The 16,909-nt window shown below is 40.1% G+C and overlaps 1 protein-coding gene across 5 annotated transcripts in view; it reads right to left on the reverse strand.

Moving 5' to 3' along the window:
- The window catches only part of SYTL5 (synaptotagmin like 5), a 75,390-nt gene that overhangs the window by 19,098 nt on the left and 39,383 nt on the right, over positions 1 to 16,909 (reverse strand). For all 5 annotated transcript variants that reach the window (XM_081004374.1, XM_081004370.1, XM_081004372.1 and 2 more), the window contains exons 4-10: positions 11,641 to 11,756; positions 10,064 to 10,199; positions 8,551 to 8,652; positions 6,051 to 6,198; positions 3,918 to 4,047; positions 3,006 to 3,112; positions 1,890 to 1,982 (exon numbers count right to left, since the gene is read on the reverse strand). In XM_081004374.1, coding sequence (XP_080860500.1) covers positions 1,890 to 1,982; positions 3,006 to 3,112; positions 3,918 to 4,047; positions 6,051 to 6,198; positions 8,551 to 8,652; positions 10,064 to 10,199; positions 11,641 to 11,756 — 832 coding nt within the window. The remainder of the gene's footprint in view (positions 1 to 1,889; positions 1,983 to 3,005; positions 3,113 to 3,917; positions 4,048 to 6,050; positions 6,199 to 8,550; positions 8,653 to 10,063; positions 10,200 to 11,640; positions 11,757 to 16,909) is intronic.

The raw sequence follows: 16,909 nt of genomic DNA on the forward strand, positions 1-16,909 counted from the left end.
GAGCTCTAGCGCACTCTCGACCTCTGTGGATATAGAAAAACTTGATACCCCCATCAGGAATGCCATTCCACACCTTCTGCCAATAGGTTTCCACTGAGGTCTGTCTACCTTCTGTGACCCTCATCCACAGTTGATATGCAGGCCCCACATGACATAGAACTGTGACTGGATGCAATAAGAACTCTCTTCCCCGTAATCCACATCTCCAATTACCCCAATTTGTCTTATACCTGCTATGTCAATATAAACAGTTTATTCAGCAGTTTTATTTTTCCAGATATTCTGGATGTCTCCCAGGCCATTTACATCACTGGAATTGTATTGTTTTCCATTTTTTGTTGAAAGGTGTGCCAAGCATGTTACACTTTGTATTAAAATGTATTAGCAATCTGAGCTCTGGAAATTAAATTATGTGCAAAGAAAAACAAAAGAACTCTGCAACACATATAAATTATGGAAATTATATAGATTTTCGTAATTTCCCTTATACATAGCATATTCCAATTTTGTTAATCAGGATGGGCAAAGATATCGAAGTTTCCTCCCTCCTGCAAGAAATAATATTCAGTCACCTGCCTGGCTTCTGATCTTCATCAAAGAACGCCCACAAATTTTTAAACTTATCCATGTTGTTGCAAAACAATAACACAATAGCAGAAATTCTAAGGAAGCTGAATTCACCACCAAATTTTGTTCTTCCATGGAATTGTGATACGCACACACCCTTGGCCTTATTATGCAAATCAATCTAGAAACCCACTTTTGTTTTATCTTGATTATATATTGTCACAAGGCTTGCAGAAATAAACATCACCACTTTTTGCAATAGTGGCTTTTTCTTCTTCAGGATGAATATATTATATACAGAGCTGAATCTCTTTCTACAAAAATATATGTGAGACTGTAGTAATTCAACAAGTATATATCTATTATCTAAAACACATTTATCTTTGTAATTGGCTTCCCTGACAACAGCTACTGGCTACATCCCTGCATACATCAACAGAGATATAATAAGTCATCTTTAAATAACTGCATTCTTCTCTCTCCAGCTGGGCTAGCTGCCCTGGTTCTGTCCATTGATAGAATTCCAAGATTCATTTTACATGTTGGAGTCTTAAATCATTCATGCTTTCGATGCACAATCTAAACAACAGTTTAAACGCCTCTCCAGTGAGCTGCTTTCCCCTCAAATTCTAGTCCAATCACCATTCAGGGACATTTGGATTTGACACAACAGAGAAAGCTGAGCAGATTTTGGATTTAGGCCACAAATCATTATTGATTCGGACATAGTGTTGAGTTGTGGTTCCCACACACACTCCGAAGAATGGTCGGCAGAGGAATAAAGGAAAGGAGAGTAAAACGAATGTACTGAATAGAGAAGAATGAATAGTATATAACATATATCAACCAAGTATATATGTCACAGTAAACCATAGTTTTAAACAAACCATGATTTAATGTGAATGAGTAAACACGGTGGTATGTGCTGCTCTAAAGTTCCTATAGCTCTTCCTCTGCTCCTTCTGTGCTGCAGATGAAACAAGTAAAAAATCTGGCTTGTTGGGTTATCCAAAGCTGGGCTCATGGTTTGTTTTCTGCCACACAAACCCAAGTTTGTTCTTGCTCATAGTTTGTTTGATGGAGACTAGGTTCAGACAACACAACAAGCCAGATTCTGGTTAGTTTTGGCCGTGGTGCAGGAACAGAGGAAGAGCACTGTGGAAACTTTTGAGCAGCATGCACTCGCATTCTACTTGTTCATATTAAACCATAGTTGGTTTTAAGCTATGGTTTAAAGTGACACATGAACTAGGCCATCAACACTACACTACAGGAAGAAATTGTACAAGGAAAATACATATAAATAGTAATGGAGAACTTACTGTTGATAATCCACTGATCATATTGGTATGTCTCTTTGAGTAGCCAGAGGCCACAATGTCATCAATATCTTCCTCTGTCTCATCCAGGTAACTCTAATGGACAAAGAAAAAAAGTATAAGCATGTCCACCTGGCTCTGAAATGTGCTGTTCATCACATACAATGTCTCTAGAACTCATCTCTTGCTGATTCTCAATCGAATGGATATCACTGCAAGAGTAGCATTTGTCTTCTCTCTTATCCCTATCACCCTGTCCCTTCCAGAGAACAGTTGAGCCACAGGGACAGCTGAAACTTGTTCATGAGGAAGTTACAGAATTTCTAGCCTATTTGAGGTAAGATTCCTGTAGTGGGTGGCAGATTTAAACTATGTTTTGCAAATTGTTTAAAAAGTTCCACTAGCATGCATTTATTCTGGGTAATTACATGTCACAGAATGCCATTAGGCAATTACTGCTCTCATTAGCTTCACACTTCCTGATTCTGGATGCCATATCAGTCCAAATTCTCTATATATCATGTCAATCTACCTTCAATTAATATTCCTGCCCTTCCTGTAACTTAGGCTTTCCTGTTCAACAAGTTTATTACTTCTAATGACTACTATAACCACACTTCAGGTATGCAGCTGTTATCCAAAATGCTGAATTGGGGTCCAAACTGAATCTTGTGGTTAGTGCACACCCCCAACTTCTATCCTACCTTTCCAAGGTTGCTTACACCAGTCGTGATTAGAGTATTACCTATGCCTCTGAATACCAGTTGTTGAGGATCATGAACACAAAAGTGCTGTTCTGCTCATGACCTGCTTATGGGCTTCCCATGAGCACCTGGGATGGCCACTGTGAGAACAGGGGGCTACATTAGGTAGGCTTTGGCCTGATCTAGCAGAGCTCTTATATTCTTATTTCTGCTGCTATACATTTAGTCACAGCATGGAGTGTGATACAAGTGAACCATTGGATTCAGTTGAAACCTTTTTTTTTTAAGCCCTTGTAACATAAAATGCCTGGCGTGCTCAGGTCCATGGGGTCACAAAGAGTCGGACACGACTAAACGACTAAACAACAAAACACAAAATGGCATAGTTCTAAACTGTGGCATAATTTTAACTCACCAGCTCCTGGTCCAACGCTTCAGGTACAGATTTACTTCTTAAGCTTAAAGTATCCTCATTGCCTTCTGAGAAGGATACACTGAGATCTCTCTCTGATCTACTGTGATCTGAAAAACAGAAGGGGAAGGAAAAAGCAGATTCTTTGAAAATTATACAGTAAATTCTATTCCAATACCACCCTTGATTCCCCTCCCCCCCCGTTCATGGTATACAAACTTCTCTGCAGCTCCCCACAAATGTCAATTTCCTCTCCTCGCTCTATTCCAAAGCAAAAGAGAGAGAGTAAAAGGTAAGAACCAGAGCAGTGGGCTAGGACAAGAATCCCTCTGGTACATTACAGAAGCTTCATTTCTCCTGTCTTCTGCAGAAGCCAAGCAAAGGAGAGAGAAAAATCAAGCTGCACACAACTGAATACCCAGAATTCTGGCAACTTAGCCATTTAAAAAAAAAAAATATTTAAAAAAGGCCATAAACCAAAGAAGAAATATGGTGAACTATAAGAGGCATAAATAAAAGTATAAAGTAAAATACAGAGGCAGATGGACCGATCATTCTTCAAATGGAAGCAGTGGAATCCTGGCAAGGATTACAATTTGCAGGTGCTAATGAGAAATAAAACAATGGAAGTACCATTGTACATCTTTTGCCTGCAGATTCAGTCCTTGGGATCTCCAGTTAAAAGGAACAGGCAGCAGGTGACCTCTGCCTGAAGTGCCTCTGCCAGTCAGAAGAGACAATAGTGGGCTAGATGGATAAAACAGTCTAACCTGGAAATGGTTGCCTCTTAGGTTTTAAGCAAAAGTGTGTAGGGGTGGGTGGGGCTTATTCCAAATGAGAATAAATGGAAGGAAAAACAGGAAGGAGAAAACAGTAGCAATGAAGAATGCATTAAAAAAAAAAGAAAAAGCTTACCAGATGACATAGATGTCCTAGAAACAGCTATAGAGGGTGTTCCAGATGCTTTCCTGCGATGCTTTTTTGCTAGATCTGCTGGTATACTTTCACTTGCAGGCATAGCAGTGCGTTTTTCTAATCCAGGATCCTTCCCAAAGAGAAGAAACAGAGATATTCCATATACAATGCTATTTAAAAACAAAAACAAAAAACAAACCTCTTTATGAAAAAGGCAAGTTCTTTAACCCACTACAACAGTTCTGTTTGTTGGCAGTGCCAAAAACTTTATGCTAAACTATATGCTAAAAATGCAAACTTCTCCTACTTTCCATCTGTTTGTTTGCTCTGTATCTGTGAAGTACAGTTAGGCATGACACTGCCTAACCATACTAAGAATCCTGATGAAATAATCTGATTTATCTGAGTGAGCTAATAAATACAAATAAATCTATGTGCCCCAGAAACAGAACATATTGCAAACTATAAAAGTGGCAAAATATATTAAATATAAAAGTGAACACATTAAAGCAAAAACAAGACATTCTGTCAGCAACTGCCATATTTACCATTTTGCTATATGTAATGTAAGCAGAGTTAAATATCAGCCTCTATGGAGAGTCTGCAGGATTTGAGCAGCCAAGAGAAAAAATGCCATCTGCAAAATATTTTTTGCAAATGTGCCCAGTTTCTCCTAAGCTTTTATTATGTCTGCTACAAACATAATGTTTATGCAAACTGATGTCTTCACAACAGCCAGTGTTCCCATCCTGAAAAGCTAAACCAAATTAGTTTTGACCATTCATGGTTAGTAAATGACCAAAAGTTTAATCTTTAGATTTAGTGTCGGTTGTTGTCAAAACCTCCCCACAAATACAGATTCATTCAGTGAACTCAAGTGATTTTACAAAAAAATTCCAGTGGGTCAAACGCGTCATAGCACTGCCCAGTCACATTGAAATGGGGGACACAGGATCCAATTTTCAAGGCAGGAATGTGTGAGTAAAAGGATCTGAACCCTCACAACAGGCAATTTTCTTCCCACTAGAATTTGAATAAGATAAGTGACCTGGCTGAGAGAAAATTGGGGAAGAGGGTCTGCAGGGAGGTAAGCCATGGGACAAAAGCCACCAAGTCTCTCCCTGATTTATGTATTTATTTTTTTTTAAAAAAACCTGAATGCTACCTTGCACCCCTGTATGATTGGATCAGTACTCTGTTTCAAAAGTCACTGAACTATCCTCATTGTACTGCATTTGGTTCTGGATAGCCTTAGGCAGGACATTTTTTCTCACCTTTGTTTTCTTTTGCTGTGAATGGACTAATGTCCTAATTCACACTGGTCTTAAAAAACAACTAAGAAAAGAGAGGCTTCAGACATTACTAAAGCTGGGGCATGGCAGAAAGTGCTAATTGCTTGCATTATTTTCAATGTGTTTTTCTGTATTGCCTGAACTTAAATTGGCACATCATCCTCCCAGGGGACTCCAGCCAGCAAAGGTGAATGAATGAATACCTGCTGCCCAAATGAAGTCGGTAGTAGTCTGATCCCCAAGTCTAATGTAAAATTTAAGAGATTTGGGTTATTATCCTGTCCCATTAAAATCAATGTGGGTTTTGCCACTGAGTTTGATAGAAGCCAACATAATGGTTAAATCAATGAAGTGTAGGAGGCAGGTGGTTAAATTTTAACCAGGGAGACCCAAGTTCAAATCCTTGCTCATCCATACAACTTACTGGGTAGCCTTAGGCAGGTCACAAGTCTCTCAACAATCAAGCAAGGTGGTTGTGAAAACAACATGGGATAACTCCATGTTCACTCCTTATTAAGATTAGAGACTTGTTCTCATCAGTTATGACTACGATGGAGAGGTCACACGCTTGAATGCTCCTCCGTTCATAAGACACCGGCACACAGAAACTTAGCATGTCAGGGAGAAAGCTAGTTTAGATTCCTTCTCCCAAATATCTGGTTTTCTATGGGCAGCGAATTTCTGTATACAAAAAGAGCCCTGACCAGAAAACATTTAGAAGGAGCATAGATTTGAGTTTTGCCTGAATGAAAACTCGATTCATGTTTCAACTGTTTCTTTTTTAAACCTCTTTGGAGGCAGTAAAGTCTAAAGAGAACAATTTGGGAATTAGTCAACTTACTCTGCCATAATCTACAGTCATGCTGCGTGTGCTCAGTGCTGGTGACCTTGGATGGACTGGAGTAGAAGAATTGCTTCGGTTTGCGGCACAAACTGCTCCTTTCAGCCCAGCAGGCAGTTCCTCCATATTGAGAGAATAGGTGCTCACCCTAAGGAAACAGTGCCAAAAATCTATCCTCTTAGGACAGCTAATACTGCATCAGAAAGACACACTATTTCATAACATAAAGTGTGAGCTTCAGATCTTCCACAAAGAACTCAACTCTGAAATCAGAAGTGCACTCAATGGCAATAATGTAAGTAGCATTCAGGAACTGAGTTTGCACAAGGTAATTTCAGTTTACCATCTCTTGAGCTCCATCCCACATGCCTCTTAGCAGATCCAGTTAGGCCTTTCAGACATTATAAAGAACAAACCCACTGAAATTGCTACCCAGCCATGTAATGTTACCTGTCACACCCCCATAAACTGAATTTGTCATTCATCACCTTTCTTAAACCGTCGTTCTTTGGCTTCTAGTCAGTATTTTTTCCCCCCAGAGAAGAAACACTCCAGGGCCAATTAAGCACCTAATCTTTAGTTTATAAAGGAGATAGTAGTTTCAGGCTTCACAAAATTGGCTCAGAGCATCTCTGTGTTTAACAGAGTCACACAATGACATTCCAATTATTTAGTTAAATATTGGAACTCATATATGCTCTGCCTTCCTGGAGGAAGATGTTTCTGTTTCTCTGCTGCTTTGCTGTTGTTTCTCTTCTGTTTTTCCCCCACCAGCATTTTATTCCCATTTTTGCAGAAAAATCTCAGGGTGAGACTGGTTGCTCTCACCCATAGAAAGAAATGTATTGTGCATGGGTAGGTAAACTAAGGCCCGGGGGCCGGATCTGGCCCAATCGCCTTCTAAATCCGGCCTGCGGACGGTCCGGGAATCAGCGTGTTTTTACATGAGTAGAATGTGTGCTTTTATTTAAAATGCATCTCTGGGTTATTTGTGGGACACAGGAATATAGTCCGGCACCCCACAAGGTCTGAGAGACAGTGGACCGGCCCCCTGCTGAAAAAGTTTGCTGATCCCTGGTATTGCATATGTCACAAGTAGGGGAAAGTAAGTGGCCTCCTGTTACCTGTTCCCTTCTGTTTGGAACAGAAGACCCCAGGCGAAAGAGGCACTTGAACTTTTGCCCCCATCAGCTGTTTTTACAACTGACAATTAGCTCTGTGGGTGTGGATCTGGAGTGGAGAAGAGGCCCACCGAAGAAGTGTTAAGCACCCTTGTCCTTCCTCCTTCATAGCTTCTCTGCTCCAAAAGCCTGCTCCATAATTACTCTTCCTAGAGGGAAAGCAGCTATTGCATTTTTGTCACACACAATCTATCTGCAACATGCAGTTCTACTCTTTTGGACACTTGGAATTAGTTACAGCTGATAAACAGGCCTTCAATGGAACATGCCCATGGTGCAGCAGTCTGGCATGTTGGCCACATGGTGTGGCATGATGGTTCTGACATTGTTCAATGCTCCAGGGACACTTGCCATTCCACAGACATTTGAGATTTCACCACACTGTTCAGATGCTCTAAATACCTCCATCTGTCTGCCCTGTCTGCTCAAGAGCAGCAATGCTCCAATTTGCCTTATTTGTCTCAAGCTGTTGATTCCTGACCTGAACTGCATTCCAATGCTTCGCCAATTTGATTTTTGTGACATTTCAAAACACGCACATCTCAGAACACTACTATCCTTCCATTCAATAATACTAAGGTTTGAGAAAGCCAGTATCTTTTCAAAATTCAGCAATGGGAATTTTAAATTTGGTATTCATCAAGGAATCCATCCTCATTTGCCAGGAAATGGAATAAAAAGCTGTATAATAGAATAACTTTGCTTTTAAATGCAACTGATATTTTAACTTAAAAACACATCACTTCACTGTCTAAGCAACCTTTCTGCTTTTTTTTTGGTAATTCCATTCATATACTAGAAATGACACCCACATTACATTTTTGCTTGGCTGATTATGCCATATCACATTCTAATTTACTGCTGTGAACAACCATCCACCCCCACCTACCCCATAAAGACTTCTTAGGGAAGTAGTGAGATGGCAAACAGGATCATTTACAATGACAGCTTGTATTCTTTAGTGCCATGTTCTTCAAACTTGGGTCCCCAGATGTTGTTCTACTACAACTCCCATCATCCTTGGCTGCTAGCTGAGCTGGATGGGGATGATGAGTGCAGCTTACTGACTACTAGGGCTCAGTACCACCTCCCCCTCTAACCACCAGCAAACAAAATTGACACAAGACCACACCTTGCTTTACAACTTGCAAGAGAAATGTGTGCATGTCGAAAATGAGCATCAGAGAACCTTAAGTCAGAGTGGTTTCAGCAAAAAGAAAAGGAAGGAAGGACTACAGTAATTTCAATATCTGTATCAGTTTCTGAAGCCAGTGGAGAAATTAAGTTCAACCGTACAAAGGTCATACCATTTCTCTTACCTATCAGCACTATTTATACTCTGGACATCAACATCTGAGCTGATGCTTCTTCCATCTTCTGCCTTCACAACTGTGATTTCTCCTTTAGCCTTGAATAAAGCTCTGTTCAGTAGAAAGGTCAAGGCAACCAGGTAGCCATCAATCAAAATACAGGACCCATATAACGATTATACATAAGTTTTCCTTTTTTCTGTTTAAGATGCTCATGAGAACTGTACACCATGGTATATTTTCATGTAAGCTTGTTGCATTTTGTTTCACATCAAGATTCAAAAACAAGTTTAGATATTGTGACAAAGGTGAAAGTTAATGAAAGAATGTATCTAAACTGTAGCACTGTGCAATTTTCTGCTATAATAGAGATAACATGAAAGACAAGTAATTTTTCTAAAGTATTGCAATTTTTCAAAAGTAGAGCATCATTTAATATTTACACTCTACTGGGTTTGGCCTTTATCCCCAAAAGCAGAATCTCAGTGATTTGTGTGCTTCAACTGTACAAAACGAAGAAGGAACAGCAGTAATTATCCCGTGTCTTCCGTTATGTTTTGGCTTTGAGAAGGGGCAGTAAGGGTTCCCATTCACTCATAAAAATATTTATTAACTACCAGACCTGTTAAATATTTTCTAAGGCCTTACCATTTTTATTTTTATTTTTAAATAAACACTACATGGTGCAATGAGACACTCACACACAACCTAAATTTGCACCGTCTGTTTCTTGTGCCAGTGCCCCATTTGCTGTTGCACACATTTCTTAGCAGTAGCAGAAAAGAAGGCAAGTGGATTCAGTGTTGTCATTAGGACATTACTGGATCTTCAATATTTTAAGGACATAAGAAGAACCCTGCTGCATCAGGCTAAGGGCCTATCTAGTTCAGCATCCTGTCTCCCACAGTGACCGACCAAATGCCCCCGGGAAGCCAAGAAGCAGGACACAGTTCCCTAGCAACCAGCGTTCAGAGTTATGCTACCTTTGAACAAGGATCTGGTATACAGCCATCTTGAATTTGTCTAATTTCCTTTAAGCTAGAGGCCACCACTGTAGCTCATGGCAGTGTACCCCTCAAATTTACCATACACTGTGTGAAGAAGTACTTCCTTTGGGTGGTTATCAATTTCCTGTCAATTAGTTTCATGGACTAATCCCAAATTCTGTTATTTTGAGGGAGAGGGGGAAGCCCTTTTTATGATGCATAGCAAATACCACCTTATGGTTCTAGTCAGGAAGATGGAAGAAACATTTTGTTTGAATGCCAAGAAAGTTATCTGAGGAAGCCACAAACACCACACAAAAGGGAGCCCCTCCATAGGCTGCTTCAGAATCTCTTATCAAAGGAGAATCCAGTTAGGAACCACACATCCTTTAAATGTTTGAAATATAAATGAAGCAAACAACAAATCCTTGCTGAAAGAAAAAGGTCTCCGTCATCGGGTCCAAATGATGGAATGCTCTGGAGTGAATCTAAACAGAAATCCACTTCAGCATTCAGATTATAAACTGTTGCCTTACCCAATATTTCTGTGCCCACTGAAGACTGACTTTGCCCCACTTGAAAAGGAAGCAAGCACATCTTGCTTTGAAGTCTCCTCTGAACTCTCTGGAGACTGATCTTTGAGTTTTCCTCCTGTAGCTTCAGAGGAAGGATCTTAAAAAGAAAAAAGGCACTTTTAAAATAATAAAGGGGATCAAAGGCAAGTTTCCCACTGATTTAACAAGAAGTTTAAACCAGCTGTCCAAAGTGAAACACCAACACACCATTCATTTGAACATGGTCTCCAAGTACAGAAGCATCCACAACTGAAGAACGTAAGAGCATATGGATAAGGCCAACGGCCCATAAGTCCAGAGTTTTGTTCTCACTCACTGACTACATCCCTATCTTCTAATCTTTTTTTATCTCACCGCTGTGTTTCAAACAAAGTGCCCAATGCAGCTAACATGAGCAAATAACGAGAGGGGTGGTAGAAATGACACAACAAGAAGAAAAACACAAACAGGAATAGCAGATTTAAAAAAAAAAAAAAATGACATGAACAAGAGAACCAGGCACTTAAAAGAAGAAGCAGACACTGGTCACAGAATCATAAGGTTAGAAGGTACTTCAGAGGTTATCCAGTTCAACCTCCTGCTAATGTAGATGCTACCACATCTCTGATAGGTAGTAAGTATGCCTTAAAGGTTTTCTTAGTATCAAGGAGTATATACAGTTTGTTAAATAAATAACTCCTACTAGGGGAATTCAATATACCCTAGTAGACACGTTACCAAGATTTTAGACATTCAAAAGATAAAAAGCATTACTCTCATTACAAAGCTGAACACCCACAAACCCCTTGCAACAACTGTGTTTTCTATAGAACAGAACTACGAGAATTGCAACTGTTCAGACTAGAGTGTATTACACACCTAGCAGGGCCACCAGCATGCATGCAGAATTAGCTGCATTACATCTCTATGCCAGCTTTCACCAACCTAGTGCCCTCCAGCTGTCTAGTTGTAGTTCAAAAAAGCTGGGAAATAACAGGCAGGTGAAAGCTGTCCAATGGCATGATAATCCCCCTTACAGTATTATACATAGTTCAGTGTAAAAGGAAAGCTGTTGAGAACTCTGAGTCTGAATACTATAATGAGCTGGAGGCAATATTCTCTGCTACAAGAGGAAATCCTGTGCTTGCACATGGAACCCATGTGCACAGGCATGAACAGGAAAACCCCCTGCAAGTGTGGCATATGATGAGAGGGTCTATACTTTGCTGTAAGCCATGGCAGCAATCCTGAGCCCAGATGCACACAACTCACTGGTTTCAGTAGAACAGGATTGTGGCATATCAATATTTTTGACTGAGTAGTGTGGGAGTCTTTTATGTTCTGGTGCTGCTAAAACAAAGTAGGTGTGGGCCAGAGTAGTCTCTTGGATAAGGGACCAAGGGGTTTCCATTGCATTAAAAAAAGTTTCAATACTAAAAAGGCGTCAGCAAGCCCCAGGTCATTTTGCAGCACTAAGACTATAACCATCAATTAGGGGGACAACAAGGCTTTAGCTATACATAGGAAGAACAAACACATTTCCCTCCTGTTATTTTTACCTGGGGCTTTGCGTTGGATAGACCTTCTAACGACATCACTTCCAAGGAGGGTGGATTGTTTGAAGCGCTTTGCTCTCTCTTCAAAAAACCATTCACCTGTAACTATCCTAAGCTGCCTGAAGGAGAAGAGAAAGGAAAAAGGCACAATCTGATCCAATCAATGTAAACAAGTACTCTGATTAACTCCATCCACCCAAGAAATATGTATTGCTTTAGAAAACATTAGCAGAAAATTAAATAAGGAACCGGGCCTACATGATAAGGTCAGACAAGGGTAACAGCTCAAAGTATATTTAGCCGAACATTTATGTTTAGCCCTTAGAAATCTATTGGCTACAAAACAGGCAGAGGAACCAGAATTAGAGCTCATATTTAATCTCCTTTTAATAATGTATACACATTTCCACAGCATGTGATCCCTTATAGATAAATGATGAACTAAAAAAGAAGAAGGAAAAGCACAAAAAGAGCCAAGTTAACAAAACGCAACCCTAAGAGAACAGTTCAGTTTTATATAGGCTAGGCATCTAGGTGTTAAGTTCCAGCCAAGCAAAATTTTAAAGGCTCATTCTCTGGTTGTTGCCAATAAGGATTTGTATGGCATTTTTGTTCACAGTCTGTTCCATGCCTCTTCTTCAGTTTCTAAGTCCCAGTTCAGTTCCCACCACCTTCTCAAATTTTGCTGAGGACAGAATTAAACCTCTATGAAGATTTATACAAATATGACACTAGACCTTGCCATAGCCACCACTGTGCTTGCCTTCTCCCTCTAGGCCCAATCCACACAACCTCCCAGAAGGCATGGGCAAGGCAATTTGGAGGATGCTGCAATCTTCTGACTCTAGTCATTGTTTTCATGCTCAGAGAGGACAGGTGAACATGATTCATAAGCAAGGAGAAGTCATAGTGGCAGGGCTGGAAGTGGAGTCCCTATATGTGTGGGGGCCTCAGCAGTTGCCCAATGATACGATCTCCAACACCAATTCTGTCTGTCAGGGAGCATGGTTGCTCAATTTCAGGACTGAATGATATTAGTCACAGATACTGCATTAATTTAAAACAACAGATATACACAAATAGGTTCAAAAGTCAAGGGTATTGACAGAGAATACAAACAAGCCCTTTGATATCAAGATAGACACAGGTAGAATACAAGAAGCTACGGTATTCTGAAAACCATTCTTACTACCCTTTGAACGTTTCCATTTCCTTCTGGTCACTTTTATTCTGCAAAGAAACCTTTTCAGTTGAACCACAGAGCAGTGTTCCGGAACTTCATTTCCCTTTGATAACAAATGTTTAGACACCTGAGTAAAGTTGCTAACAAACGATCTTATCAAAACTATTAATCTCCAGGATGTTGATTGTCCTGGGAATGTAGCAGCCTTTGTAGTCCAACCACAACAGACTAGCAGCCAGGAGATCAGGTGTGCTCAGATTTCATTCTGGATACGAGGCATTTTTAGGTATAACTGCTGCCCGTTCTGCACAAGCAAATGCCAAGCAAACTGTTCTATTAGGCAGCTTCCATGACACCTTGGCAAATGTTGTAAGCATGGAGTTTTTGCTTCAGGGTACAGTCAGTGCCTTATTCTGAACTATGTAAGGCACAGAAACGCAAACCTTTTAAAAAGCAGTCCTCATTTCACAACTCCTACACAGCTTTTCAAGGCACCTCTTCAACTGAAAACCTGCTTTTCTTTTGTTTTTCCTCCATGAGAGCACAATCCCACGCAGAATGGGTTCAACATACACAAAACTAGAAGAGGTTTGTAGTTTCAAGGTATGCTCAGGGTCCATCACTCTTAGTAAGGGCCCAAGCTATAATTCATTCACCAGCTGTAGACGCTACTGAACAAAGATAGTTCCATTCCTCAGCACTCCCCCAGGGAGCAAAAATAAAGTCTCTTTATCCTTTGAAAAGGGACCCCTTCCACACTTGGTGCCCTTACTAGAGTGTCTTATATAGGAAGAATAAAGGAGCACTTCATCTCATTTCCCGAAACTTCTATGAGATCTAATATTGGTACTGCACCAGAGGGAGAAGGGGACCTTTTGCAAAGGTGTCATCACTCCTTCTCTCTGCTTATGATATCAACAGAAACCTCTTTGCTTTCATGGATTGACCAAGAGGCTGAAACCTCTGCTCTCATGTGGTGCTCAACTGTGCTACCTATATTATTCTTTGATTAATAACTTGCAGAATCCAGGATGTCCATGAACATCATAACAACTTAACACTGCAGAGAAAGAGAAATGTTTGAGCTGTGAAAACTAGAATTACACAATCTATATAGCTGCATTCTGAATCATCATTGCTCCATTCCAATCTACTGCCTAAAACCTTATTTATGTCTTGCAGTCTTATTGAATGTGGCAACTGTCTGGTATAATTAGCACTCTATACCAAATAGAGAGAGGCATTCGACTAGAATAGAACCCAAATTTTAATTTGTTTGCAAGCACACAAACCTCCACCCACATCTTAGGCTGCTCCTTTATAATGATGGCAACTCAGGCTGACTGTTCCACTCACTGTCTTCTGTTGGTCTAGAAAATTTACTCAACTTGCTAAAACTGTAGAATAAATGCAAATGTTGAGGTACTCTAACTTCAGTAATAATGTGAATGTATTAGATATGAAACACTTAGCGGTCACCTGCCCTATCCACTTACAATTGCTTTGTGCCAAACTAAATGGCAGCAGACCTCTGTGTGTTTTAATACTGGAGCTGCCCAATCATGCACACACAGAAGGTTTATACTGAGTGCCAAAGGGCTCTCAAAGATAGACCTTTGCAAGGTTACCTCCCTACAGTCTCTCCCTCAAATGAACTGGAAAAAATACTGTGCATTTGGGGGTGGGGAGGCTGAAGGATATCCAAGGCTTTTTAACTGGAGGCTTTTTAACTGGATCTAATTTCTATGTAATTGTGTTAAATCTGGACTTAGAATTCACCGATCTACCAGCACCATTCATATGGCATCCTAACTAGATGTGTGTTCATCACTCCTGAGTGCTGAGGAACTTACAACTTTCTCAATGATAAGAACAGTGATGACAGGCACCTATACCTGAGATATGATTGGCTTATAAATTGGGGAAAGGCCATAGCTTGAGAAACTGCTTTACATGCAGAAAGCCTCAAGTTTAATCCCAATCTGTCTGAAATCCTGGAGAGCCACTGTCTGTCAGTGTAGACAACACTGAGCTAGATGGATCCATGGTTTGATTCAGTGTGAGGTCACTTCCCATGTTCCCCCTGCAGTGCATTGCCGAGGAGAGTGTGACATATACTTTAGAACCCACTCAGGTCATACAGAGGAGCAGTAAAGGTCCAATTTGGTCCCTAGAATATGCTGCAGATCTTTGGCAAAGTGCTGAGATTCTGATAGTTAGGAGCAATACAGAAAATGTTCCTCTAAAGCTAGAAACTGACATTTGAAAACTACTGTTACTGAATGCAGGACACTTCATGAATAGAGTTTTAAGAGCGTATACCTATACAACTCCCACATAAGCGGTTTAATTGTAGCTGTGTTTAAGTCTTTATGCTACATTTCACAATCGCCATGCAACTCAGTTAACTTAAAAACAAAACCCTGCGCTTTGCCCTTCACCAGCTAAAATGAAATTATGTGCTGGAAGTGGGAAAGCATTCTAGAAGGACAAGTGCTTATTTTAAATTTTTCATGCATGCAAAGTACAATGGAGACCTGTTCCTTAAGAAAAACTCAGTATTTTCTCTTTCATCTTTCCCTCTTCTGTTAAAAGATGCTTGGGATTCTCCCCACCCCAAACCCATTATTTTGCATTTAATTCCCAGCCTACATTGCTTAGTAAAGTGCTTTGTGATATAATTTTACTGCTGCATGCTCTGAAATTCAGGGAGCTCTTTATTCTCAAGAGCTGCCTAACAAGCTGCTCAATTTGTTCATCACACTCATGTAATTTGTGCTGAATTTGCTCTGATCTTTTTCCATGGTCCTGGGCAGCCATTATGCTCTTCTACAAGAACTACCTCCCTGATTGCTACCATGGCCTACAGCAGGGCCACAATGTCCTTAAAAATGCTAGTTTCCTCAAGCCAATATTTACCAACAATCCTCTCTTCATCTTTCCATGGTGATATTAGGCACAAAAAGGCACTTCCACATGCAAACTATTAAGGAAGCATGAGCTAACCTTTAAAGCAATAATAAGGACCCGGGAGACAAAGACTCACTGCTCCCCCTTGGAGCAATTGCAATCTCTCAGTCCAACCTACCCCATGAGTTGTTGTGAGGATAAAATGAGTATGGGGAGGGCCATGTACAACACCTTGAGTTCCCTGGAAGGAAGGTGGGATTTAAATGTAATAAAAAGCAATAAATAAATAAAACACCTTTTATTAAGTATGCATGATGACATCATTGGATAGCACAGCAGACAGCAAATATCGCTAACTGGTAAAAGGATGTCACTAATTAAAGCATCTGTGAGACACATCAGCACTATCCTGAGCTGCTAGCTTACAAAAGTAGAAATCTTGCACAGGGGCCCAGAGTGCTAGTTAGCAAGTTATGTTACATGTACCTATGGGTAATTGTAGGTGGGGCTACATAATTGCATATTTTATCTTTATGAAAGCTGTTTTTATTGTGTTATGCGAGCTGGTCTTTGACCGTAATAAATTATCTATCTATCAGGCAGTGGGCCCTTAACCTCATTGCTGGAGGCCCTTCTCCAGGTACCCCAACCGTCAGAGGTGAAGAAAGTGGCAACCAGGAAGGGGCCCCTCTAGGCTATAACTCCTTGTCTAGGGAGGCTGCCATGGCACAAACTCTTACTCCTTGTTGGTACAAGCTGAATACCTTTCGATGAAATAAAATATAAATAGCTGTCTATGAATATTTGAATAAATAAATACTTTTACCAGGCCTTTAAAATTGTTGGTTGTTTTTAGGAATGCAAACAACCATGGTTACTTTAATGCTTTTACAGTCTATTTCTACTGTCTATATCTTTAATTTATTACTTATGAGGCACATCACCTTAACATGTATGAGAAACAAGAGTACCACATGAAATAGATAAATACATACATTTTATGTGTTTACTTGTCTATTAGATGTCCTAGAAGACAGAATATCCCAGGGCAGAATAAGCACTTTAAAATAAAATAAATAGGTACTATTGGTACTAGCTTTAATGGCACTAGCTCTGGAGAAAATCAAGGGATGTAACTGTTGCCTTAAATTCACTTCCTGTTGAAAAGGTCTCAGCATT

The sequence above is a fragment of the Podarcis pityusensis genome (genome assembly GCF_964106645.2).
Source record: "Podarcis pityusensis genome assembly, chromosome: 4".
Taxonomy (NCBI): Eukaryota; Metazoa; Chordata; class Lepidosauria; order Squamata; family Lacertidae; genus Podarcis; species Podarcis pityusensis.